Below are 11,774 nucleotides of genomic sequence, written 5' to 3'. Positions count from 1 at the left end.
TTTTATTTTGGTTTATAAGACAGATTTTATAAAATTCCTCCAATTATGTTACAGTTTGATGTATTATTTTGGCTTATAAGACACATTTTATAAAATCCCTCCAATTATGTTACAGTTTGATGTTTTATTTTGGTTTATAAGACAGATTTTATAAAATTCCTCCAATTATGTTACAGTTTAATGTATTTTGGTTTATAAGACACATTTTATAAAATTCCTCCAATTATGTAACAGTTTGTTGTATTACTTTGGTTTATAAGACAGATACAATTTCTCCAATTATGTTACAGTTTGATGTTTTATTTTGGTTTATAACACACATTTTATAAAATTCCTCCAATTATGTTACAGTTTAATGTATTATTTTGGTTTATAAGACACATTTTATAAAATTCCTCCAATTATGTTACAGTTCGATGTATTTTGGTTTATAAGACAGATTTTATAAAACTCCTCCAATTACGTTACAGGTTGATGTTTTATTTTGTTTTCATGTGGATGTGACAGATTTCACAAATTTGTAATTCCTACAGTTGCAGCTTGGACAGAGTCATGGGTGTTGAACACTGTTGACATGTAAATACACTGTGTTTGTGTTTCATTCCAGAGGCGTGTGAGCGTGTGTTTTGATGTTAGTCGTATTGATGGCCGCCGTTATCGTCGCTCTACTGTTGTTCTTCACTCAATCCCCTTCGCTCGCCACCGCCGACCCGTCCGCGTCCAACGGCCATGATCCGACCGCCAACGGCACGCGCCGCCTGCCCGACATCATCATCATCGGCGTGAGGAAGGGCGGGACGCGTGCTCTCATAGAGATGCTGAATCTCCACACGGATGTCGTCGCGGCTCAGAACGAAGTCCACTTCTTCGACTGGGACAGTCACTATCGGCGGGGCTCGGATTGGTACGTGTCCCAGATGCCGTTGGCCCGGCCGGGTCAGCTGACGGTGGAGAAGACCCCGGCGTACTTCACCTCCGCCCGCGTTCCCGAACGCATCCGACGGATGAATCCAGACGCACGACTGCTGCTGATCGTCCGCGAGCCGATCGAGCGACTGCTGTCCGATTATACGCAAGTCTTTCACAACCGCCTGGAGAAACGCAAACGCCAGCAGACGCTCGAAACGCTGTTGATGCGCGACGGAGAGCTCAACTTTGACTACAAAGCTTTGAATCGCAGTCTGTATTACGTTCATATGCGACAGTGGCTCGACGAGTTTCCCCGCAGTCGTGTTCATTTGGTGGACGGAGATGCACTGATTCAAAACCCTCTTCTGGAGATGAAGAAGGTGGAGGAGTTCCTTCATCTGGAGCCGCAGATAAACGCCTCCAACTTCTACTTCAACCAGACCAGGGGTTTCTTCTGTTTGCGCGACCGGCGGCGCGAGCGATGCTTGCATGGCTCCAAGGGTCGTAAGCATCCGCGCGTGGCGCCGGAAATCCTGCGCAAGCTCTATGACTTCTTTCACGAACCCAACCAGAAGTTCTTTGAGTTGGTTGGAAGGACCTTCGACTGGAAGTGAGAAGCGGATGAACGTCCGCAGAGTCAAATAATCTGAAAATGGACAGTCCGGAGCGTGCAAATACACAGCGAATTACTCCTGAAATAACTGGAACATCACAAACGCCACTTTGGTTTCGACATGAAACAACATTTAATGTGATGAGCTCCCAAGTCCTCCAGAGGTGGAGTGAGTTTATGATTTCAAGATTATGAAGTCGTTTTTGACGAATCGTTCACAGTAAGATCAGGATGTGAATGAAGTTCGCTTTCAGAACAAACATGTACAGATAATGTACTCACCCCCTTGTCATCCAAAATGTTCATGTCTTTCTTTCTTCAGTCGTAAAGAAATTGGTTTTTAAAGGAAAACATTTGAGGATTTCTCTCCATATAGTGGACTTCTATGGTGCCCTGAGTTTGAACTTCCAAAATGCAGTTTAAATGCAGCTTCAAAGGACTCTAAACGATCCCAGCCGAGGAAGAAGAGTCTTATCTAGTGAAATGATCAGTTATTTTCTAAAAACATTTACAACTTATGTACTACTTAATCTCAAATGCTCACCTTGCTGAGCCAGACAAGATCAGCATTTGAGGTGAAAATGTATATAAATTGTAATCTTTTTTAGAAAATAACCCATCGTTTTGCTAGATAAGACTCCTTTTGTCCTTGGCTGGGATCGTTAGAAGTTCAAACTCGGGGCACTGTAGAAGTCCACTATATGGAGAGAAATTCTGAAATGTTTTACTCAAAAAACATAATTTCCTTACGACTGAAGAAAGAAAGACTTATCATTTATAACAAGGCGGTGAGTACATTATCTGTACATTTTTGTTCTGAAAGTGAACTACTCCTTTAACAAAACTTGTATTCAGATATATGGACATATGCATGTGAAACACATCTATGTTATATGTTAATGCGTCACAGTTATGATCCAAATACTGTTTTCCTGCTGCTAAGTTTATGAATGTGTGTCTTTATATCAGTCTGTGTTAGAGAGAACAGTTCCTCATTTATTTCATAACTATGTCTACAGTCTATCTGTTCTGTTTATTAAATGTTTTATATGAAGGAATCATTTATTAATAAAGTTATTTTTGCTATGATCTGGTTTTCTGTCTTTGTGTGTGTTTGTAGTGTTATTCTAGTATAATTAAAGCACTATTTAAGTTTTTAAAAATAGTTCGAATTGGTGTTTATTTTAATTCGATAATTATTTACATTTAGATATTTAGCAAATGCTTTTATCCAAAGCGAATTACAAAAGAGGACAATTGAAGCGATCAAAAACAACAAGTGCTATGACAAGTCTCATTTAGCCTAAAGCAGACATATCAAGGTTTTTTAAAATTATATTAAATAAAAAGAAAATGGAATTAAAAAAATAAAACACAAGCTAGTGTTAGAGGCCTAAAAATAGATCAATAGAATACAACAAGAACAGAAAAGCTAGTGTTTAATAAGTTAGTTTTTAATATATAATTTTATACATGTCTACATTATGTTTGTTAAGTTTTTGTTACACTATAGTAATTTTGTTGCATGTTCTTGCCATTTTTAGTATTATTTCTGTTAATAATGCCAATTTAGTTTATTTTATTATTTAAATATGTCACTATGCTTTTATTTTTATAGTTATTTTTAGTGCATTAAATTAAACAATGAAAATGAGAAATGTTGCCTTGCAAACTAGCTGAAATAAATATAAGTTTCAGTTTTTTCTTGTTTTTTTTCAAGTAATGAAAAGGTTTTTTTATGGTTTTCATCTTAGTTTTAATTAAGTGTAATGTTCCTGGTTTGTACCTGAAATGAACAAAACCTCGTTTTAGGAATGTCCTGAGTAAAAAAAAAAAAAAAAAAAAAAAAAAAAGGAAAAGGAGATATAAACTTTTTGAAATTAGCTGTATAGAAAAACCATTGAAGTCAATGCAATGTTCCTATTCAGAGAGCTAAATAAACGTGTGTGTGTGTGTGTGTGTGTGTGTGTGTGTGTTAGTCTAGAAAGTCTGATCATATTTGTGAGATGAGACCAACGCTTGGAGAATTTCCCGGTTTTTGACTTCAGTTTTCTGTTGTCTTTAATCAATCTAATATTATAGGAGCATAACACATCGTTCTCTGAACTGTTGTATAACCAGCAAAAGTGTAACATGAGAACATCACATACTTGTGCACTGTTATCTCTCTCTCTCTGTGTGTGTGTGTGTGTGTGTGAGTGTGTGTTTGTTTCAAGAAATAGATCAGTAGGAAGTGATCACTTCCTGTATCTTCTCATATCGAGAGTGTGTGTGATGATCAGAGAAGACTGATGTTAATCTCACACAGGAAGTGAGTTGAGAACTCTAGAGGGGGTGTCACCACAAAATGACTGTCAATCTCACACACACACACACACACACACACACACACACACACACACACACCGCTGGAGCTCTGTGAACTCTTCCTGCTCTTCGCGAGATGAAGGTAAGACGATTTCCAGTCATTCAGAGCGGCTCTGCTCTCTGTCAGTCTGTATAAATGCTTTGACTGCCGCATCAAACTCTGATCATCAGTTTCTGCTCAAACGTGTCAAATATATTTGAGGACAGATCAGTTTATTTGCCAGCTGTGCAGCTGTAGATTCAGACACTGACATGTTGATACTGCAGCTGAACCAGAATCACTGCAGGTAAGAGCAGTTTAAGAAAAACACCTCATTTATGATGGAATATTAATGTTGACGTGTATATGAACATTTAGAATGTTTAATGAATCTTCAGAATCGTTCATGCATGATTCTGACACTTTGCATGATAATATCTAACCAGTGTAAAAGTAAAACCATTTTTTGCACAGATGCCAGATTGCCACTGAAACCCATAACAACCTAAAAATAATCTTTATTGTGATTCCAAATTCATTCATATTTCCAAGATGTTATGACTTGAAGAGTGTTGAGTGCACCAATGAGACACTACTGTGAATTACATCAACCATTAATGATTTCAGTTCCACAGAACAGGATCTGCTTCCAGTTTTGTTCTGTTTGGTCTCTCAGTATCTCTGTAGATCAGCAGTGAAGCGGTTGATGAGATATTTTTGAAATTAGAAGACCATCAAAATCATCATCACATTATTCAGAGCCGTTATTGAGCGGAAATAATCCGCTGTACTGTACTTTCTGTACTTACAGCTCCACACTCTCAACAATAAAGCTTTCAAATAAGGTTTTTGCAGCGATACCGTAGAAAAAGCCAAATAACTTTTTAATAAGCAGTTCCTACAGCTGTGAAGGACATTTGAATCGTTTAATCTCAGTACACTCTTAAAAATAAAGATCTTTATTACTATTTATGGTTCAGGAAGAATCGTTAACATCCATGGATACTTTTCACTGATCAAAAGGTTCTTTAATAATGAAAAGAAAAACAAGGTTCTTTTAACCCTTGTGCGAACTTATTGACATTTTTGTCCACATGCCAACTGCATACATTTTGGCTCAGGTGTTTATTTTTATTCAATTTTTAATATTTCACCCTCATTTCCCTTTAAATAATAAATTTTACCCTCCGTACAAAAAATACTCACACTCAGGGCCTTAAGGACAAAAATGTCCACATTGAAACCCATTAAAACGACATTTTTTTTAACCCAGGTCCATTTGACTATAAAATGATGCAATATTTGCTAATAGGCATTCATTCTATCAGCAAGGCTTCAAATTAAACATTTTTTTTTACTAGATTGTGTTTTTTCCAATTTGGCATATACATTTTTTTTTTAATCTAACACTTCATAAAAATATAAATGCCTATAAATGAATGTTGCTGTTCTTCACTGACACACACAAGAATATAATAAGCAAAGAAAAAAATTCTGCTTAGCATTTAGTAAATGGAAATTACTATTTTTCATTTTTTCATAAAAAACACCCGTGGCATTATGCAAACAAACCAGTATTTAAAGGGTTACAATTCTGAAAATGGATGAATGTTTGGTATCTCTGGATAGATACTTTTTTTTTTTTTTTTTTTTAAAAGACAGTTTTTGGACATGGACATTTTTTTTGCACCTATTTGTTATTTTTCTTTTTTTAATGCACAAGGGTTAATAACCCCTTTTCCTTCACTAAGGTTCTTCAGGGAAATAAAAATGTTCAACAGTATCGCTGTGAGAAAACATTACTGGAAGCTTTAATTTGAAGAGAACTGTCATTAATGTTACTCTCTCACAGATTTAATTCTGACATGAATGTTGATGAATCTCATGTCAAACTTAAATCACTACAGGAGCCGTGTGTGAGAAATCTCTAACTTCAGTGGATTATCAAGTTCATTATTGACATGATCATATAAAGCTCCAAAATGATGCAACAGGTCTGACACTCCCAAGAGCAAAAACGCTCAGTGAAGATAGAGTACATCACACTGTGATTGACGGCATTCGATGAATTACATTTGTTGATCACAGTAAGAAATAAGAACCGCTGTAGATCAGTTCTGGTCAACACATCTAAATGTTGGCAGTTTTCTCCTTTCACTGTTGGGCCCGAGAGCAAGACCACTAACTAAAGCAGGCTCAGATCACCACAGGATAGTTTTGAAGTTACTCAACTAGCTGACAGGAAACATGCCCAGAACATTCTGGCAAGTTATGAACAAATGCATTTCCAGTAGCATAATAGAATATTTGTGACCCTGGACCAAGCAATGGCCAAAAAAAAGTGCATGGGTCAAATTTTTTCTTTTATGCCAAAAATCATTAGGATATTAAATAAAGATCATGTTCCATGAAGATACTTGCTTAATTTCCTACCATGAATATATCAGAACTTAATGTTGGTTAGTAATATGCATTGCTAAGAACTTCATTTGGACAACTTTAAAGGCGATTTTCTCAATATTTAGTTTTTTTGCACCTTTTCAGATTTTCAAATAGTTGTATCTCTGTCAGATATTGTCCTATCCTAACAAAAAATGCAAAATGTACCCTTATGACTGGTTTTGTGGTCCAGGGTCACATTTGTGGCTGCATTTCTCAAAAGCATCATAAGCTAAATTGATTGTATAGAGACCATTGGTGGCAATGGGTCTTCTGTCTATTTTTACTGGGCTTTTTTAGCGCTGGTTTTTAATAACGTTCTCAAAACGTTACAAACATGTATATAGCATTTATGGAACTTTCTTTTGAAACATTTTAGTTGCGAAATAATTAAATTGAACATTGCTCTTACACTGTGTTCGTGCTGCCTTAAAGTGTTAAGTTTACTCAACTCAAATATCCACATTTTCATGTACAACAACTTTACATTTCATGTTGACTAAACTTACATTTTTAAGGCAGCATTAACACTTACTTTTTTTTTAAGTTGAATCAACTTTTTTTGTTACAGTGTAATGCTGTCTTTATTGTTCACATAACCAAAAAAAAGTTTTTTAGTTATTTACTCCAAGTTTTGGATGTTAAAAGAACATTCAGAATTTTTTTTTTTCATAACTTAATGGTGTAAAAGGTTGTTGGAACGTATTTTTGTTAGCTGGGATATTTATCAATGAAGTCATCTTTTAGTCTAAAATAATAATGGGTCATTTTCAGTGTAAAAGCTCCATTTATAATATCCACTTGTGAATTATATTGAACTTATTCTTTAGCGCAGAAGTGAGCCTATATGGGTGAGACTTTCGGTCTGTTAGCCGCTACAATAATATAATAAACCTTCTTCATTTGGCATTGATTCCACAAAGAACCTTGAACATCCATAGAACCTTTCAAATGCAGAAAAGGTTCTTTAGATTTTTTAAATGTTCTTCAAAATGGTTATATTAAGAACTGTTCACTGATAGGTTTTTTGAGGAACCAAATAGTTCGTCTATGGCATCACTGCAAAAACACCTTTTTTTTAAAAAAAAGTGTATATGAAAATAACTTTAAGAATAACAAGGTGCAACAGTAAAACTGTTTGCACTACAAACCAGTGTGCTCATAATCAATATAATACATTAAAATAATAATAGAAAGACACACCAATCTGCTGTATCAAGCAGCAAATGAGCTTTTTATACAGCTAAAAATAGCTGGGTGTGGATGAGACTGGAACACAGACCCATACATTTTACAAATGGCCACAGCCACTCCTACGGCAAAAATAAGGTGGATATTTTATTTTATTGTGTGTAATTAAGTCAAACATGGTGTGCAAACCAAACGCGAGTGTCAAAACCAAACAGAAGATCATATAATCAGTGATGTTTCTACACTGGACATCTCAAGTAGTGCGAATCGGCATTCTGTTTCTGATGTACGAAGCGTGCATGAGCTACTTCCAGATTACAGGAATATTGAACGTTTGCTTTGATGCGTCCAGTGTGGACAGCGGTGCAAAAGGCCTAAATCACGGAGCGGATGCCCCCCTCTATCTGAGGGTTGTCCCCCCTAAAATACTAAAATTTAATAGACATTAACTTAAAATAATTGTGTAAGTAGTAAAATAATATAAATGCAAAAAAAAAAAAACGTTTTAGGTTAAGAATTGTTTTGAGTCCCCCACCCCTTGCCTCACAGTGCTTTTCTGTATTCAGTCACAAAGAAACATTTTTTTTTTTAGGAAAACATTCCAGGATTTTTCTCCATATAGTGGACTTCAATGGTGCTCAACAGATTGAAGATTAAAGATGCAGTTTAAATGCAGCGTCAAAGGGCTTTAAACGATCCCAGTCGAGAAATAAGGGTCTTATCTAGAAACTATCAGTTATTTTCTAAAAAAAAAAAAAAAAAAAAAAAAGATTATTTCTACACTTTTCAACCACAAATGCTCTTCTTGTCTAGCTCTGTAATGCACATGCATAGTCTGTTCAAGAACTTTGGTTCAGGACAGTTAGGGTATGTTGAAAAACATCTCATTTTCTCCTCCAACTTCAAAATCGTCCTACATCGCTGTTTTACCTTGTTTTGTAAAGGGTGTTTAATCTTCTTTCCACATTTACTTTGTAAACACTGGGTACTTCTGCAGCGATGATGAACGATTTTGAAGTTGGAGGAGAAAATGAGATGGGAGTTTTATATATATATATATATACCTGTCTTTTAATATATATATATATATACCACAACTGTCTTGAACAGGAATACACAGAGCTGACACAGAGCTGACACATAGCTGGACAAGATGAGCATTTGAGGTTAAAAAGTATAGAAACAGTACATTTTTTTACACTGTAAAAAGTTTTAACCAGTTTCAACTTAAAATCTTAAGTTTAGCAGCTGCCTTAAAATTTTAAGTTAAATCAACTTAAATCTACAAGTCATTTGAACTCACGACAATAAAATTTGTTAAAATGACTTGTACTTTTGAGTTGATTTAACTTAAAATGTTAAGGCAGCTGCTGAACTTAAGTTTTTAAGTTGAAACTGGTTAAAACTTTTTACAGTGTAGAAAATAACTGATCGTTTCGCTAGCTAAGACCCTTATTCCTCGTCTGGGATTGTTTAGAGTCCTTTGAAGCTGCATTTAAACTGATTTTTTAACCTTTAATCCGTTGAGCACCATTGAAGTCCATTGGAATGTTTTCCTCAAAAAACCGAATTTCTTTGTGACTGAAGAAAGAAAGACATGCACATCTTGGATGACAAGGGGGTGAGTAAACTATCAGTATTTTTTGAAATATATGATATATAACAAAATACATCGCATTCATGACTGATTTGATGTTAAAATGTTTAATTTAACAGCGAGTTAACAGTGTTAGTGAACAGCACACGTGGCCCAATCAGAGACGAGTGAACGCACATCAGGTCACATGACTCACGCTCCACTTAAACTCTGAAACATTATAATCACTGAACACACACATAAGCTAATAACTGTAATGGCAAATAATGAACTTTAGAACATGCATGTTGGTTCAGAGATCTGATATTTCAGTGCCAGCTGATACAGAAAAAACATTTGAACTTAACCGCTACTGTATTTTAACAGTGAATTAATGTATTTAAATGTTGGTGTACTGTATTTGTAGCTGTTCTAAGATGAGCTTAAAAGCGATTCTCAGCTGTGGATCTGACAAACAGGAAACAGCAGGAGGCGACAGGAAACCATAAAGAACTTCACACTAAAATTAGCAGTGTGGACATGTGCTCCTCTGAGCATCATTCATGTGTGACAGATGCTCAACCAAGCGCTTAATATCTGGTTTGATTATGACACAGCTCGACAGAGCTGAATAAATCAGTCACTGGTCATCCAGCGATGTCAAACCAAACAGAAGACCACAGGAGAACTATTTTGACAAATTTGTAGGGCTGTTGATCTTAGATCATTTATGATAAGATGAAGAGGAAATGAACACTATGACATCTTGTTACTGAGAATATAGATATATTTGCTTTAGAAAAACCCACTAGTGCACTGTTCACACGGCTGATAGAGCAGGTTCACTTCATGCAGTTCTCTGTTAAACAGATGGTGATTTGTTAGTTCTAGTTAAACCAGCTGAACTAACCCATCCTAGAAGAACACTGAGAAAAATTAAAAAATGACCAACACAACTATCTGTTTTATAATCAGTGTTGGGGAAAGTTACTTTTGAAAGTAATGTGTCACTCCCTAAAGAAGTAACTAATTACGTGTTACTTTTAAATCTGGGCAGGGCTTGCTTGTTGGTTTTTAATGTAAAAAGTATTTTCAAATGTAAAAGCCTTTTCACACCAAAAGCCTCAGGTTTAGAGAAAAGTAAATCTCCGTCTGTACAGTAGACCGCAGAAGAAAAAATGTCAACTCTTCAGCAATAAAAAAAAAATGAAAACAAATATTAGATTATCTTGAGTAATTTCTGCTTATTAGTTTGGATGAATTGGATCATCGAAGGTCGACAGCAAAGACATCGGTTAATAAAATGGAATTAAACACATAAAGGATATTTGTATTATTGAACATATTTAATTATTGCATGTTTTTATTCATTTTGAAGAACACTGTATCTGTTTTTTAGTGAGTGAGATGAATTAATGCATGTTCACATTTATTCTAGAACTAAAGTAACATCTTACTATTTCTCTCAACATGAGGACAGGAGAGCTTTTAATCAATAAATGGGGGAAAAAAGTAACTCAGATATTTTCTTATTAAAGTAATGCGTTACTTTACTAGTTACTTGGAAAAAGTCATATTATTACATAACTTGCGTTACTGGTAATGCTTTAACACCAACTCTGTGTATAATGCTACACACGACATGAGCTCCATTCATCAGCACTGCGTGAAATACAGAGATGTTAACAAATAATCAGGGCCTGTGTGTATAACTTCTCAGAAATGCTCTCAAGAATAGTCTTACACTTTGACTTAAGTGTCAAAATTCTTAGTAAACAGTAGAACTTTCCTATGAGTAGGAGACTTTTATAAAGAAGCTAAAAGCAACTTTCAGTGAAGTCTAAGACTGACAGTGTAGATTCTAAAGTGTTGACTAAAGGGACACTACAGTGTTGTGAACTAAAGACTACAATGATTAGCTCCGAAACAGCCAATCATCTGATGGAACTATGATAAAAATCATTCAAGACACTAATTAATATTTCATTTAATAAGTATTGTTTTAATGCTTTGCATTGTGCAAAATGATCATAAATTATTACTGATATTTTGAAACGTCTCCTTGTTTACAGGAGCAATGAACTGAACATCAACAGCTTCATTAATTCCAGGAAAGTCCATAATACTCATAAAAGTGGTTTGTTTTTGCAGCATGGTTTGACGGTCAGTTGGAAAGTCAATGAACTGCCATAAAGTAGTGGCCAAGAGAGAAAAAAAAGAAATGTGTTAGTGATTTTGTAAGCATATTTGCTTGTAGTCAATTGTTTTATTTCTGATAATAATGCAATGAAACATGCCAAATTGTGCGGTCATCATTTTTGGCCATGCTGTCATACAAAGAAATTATAAACACATGCAAAAACTGTCACAGTTTGGATGGATGAGTGGAGAATTAGGAGGAGATCCGGAGTAAATGAAAACATATAAGTTTATTAAATAAAACACTTAAACAGTTACAAAACACGGAGCATAAAGCGGAGACATGTAACGTTATCGACGGACAGCGGGGAGTGATCACAAGCAGACTTAAATACACAGAGACATGGGCGTGGTCACAAACAAGTTAACAAGATAACGAGGGGGAAATACAAATATGGGCAAGAACAAACCAAAAGGACTAAATCAAAAGGGGGAAAACAAGGACTAAACCAAATGAACTAGAAACATAGGGGGAAAACACTAGGAAAACATGACAGAAC

General features: G+C 35.4%; 1 protein-coding gene across 1 annotated transcript; it reads left to right on the top strand.

Moving 5' to 3' along the window:
* Positions 1–410: 410 nt before the first annotated feature.
* On the top strand, positions 411–2,611 carry hs3st1 (heparan sulfate (glucosamine) 3-O-sulfotransferase 1). The gene has a single exon (XM_073820680.1). It carries the CDS (start codon positions 630–632, stop codon positions 1,521–1,523), a length of 894 nt encoding a protein of 297 aa, XP_073676781.1. The 5' UTR covers positions 411–629; the 3' UTR covers positions 1,524–2,611.
* Positions 2,612–11,774: the final 9,163 nt, after the last annotated feature.

This window comes from Garra rufa, chromosome 16 (genome assembly GCF_049309525.1).
Source record: "Garra rufa chromosome 16, GarRuf1.0, whole genome shotgun sequence".
Classification (NCBI taxonomy): Eukaryota; Metazoa; Chordata; class Actinopteri; order Cypriniformes; family Cyprinidae; genus Garra; species Garra rufa.
Note: the sequence above shows the minus strand (reverse complement) of the source record. Positions and strands in the feature narration are given on the sequence as shown.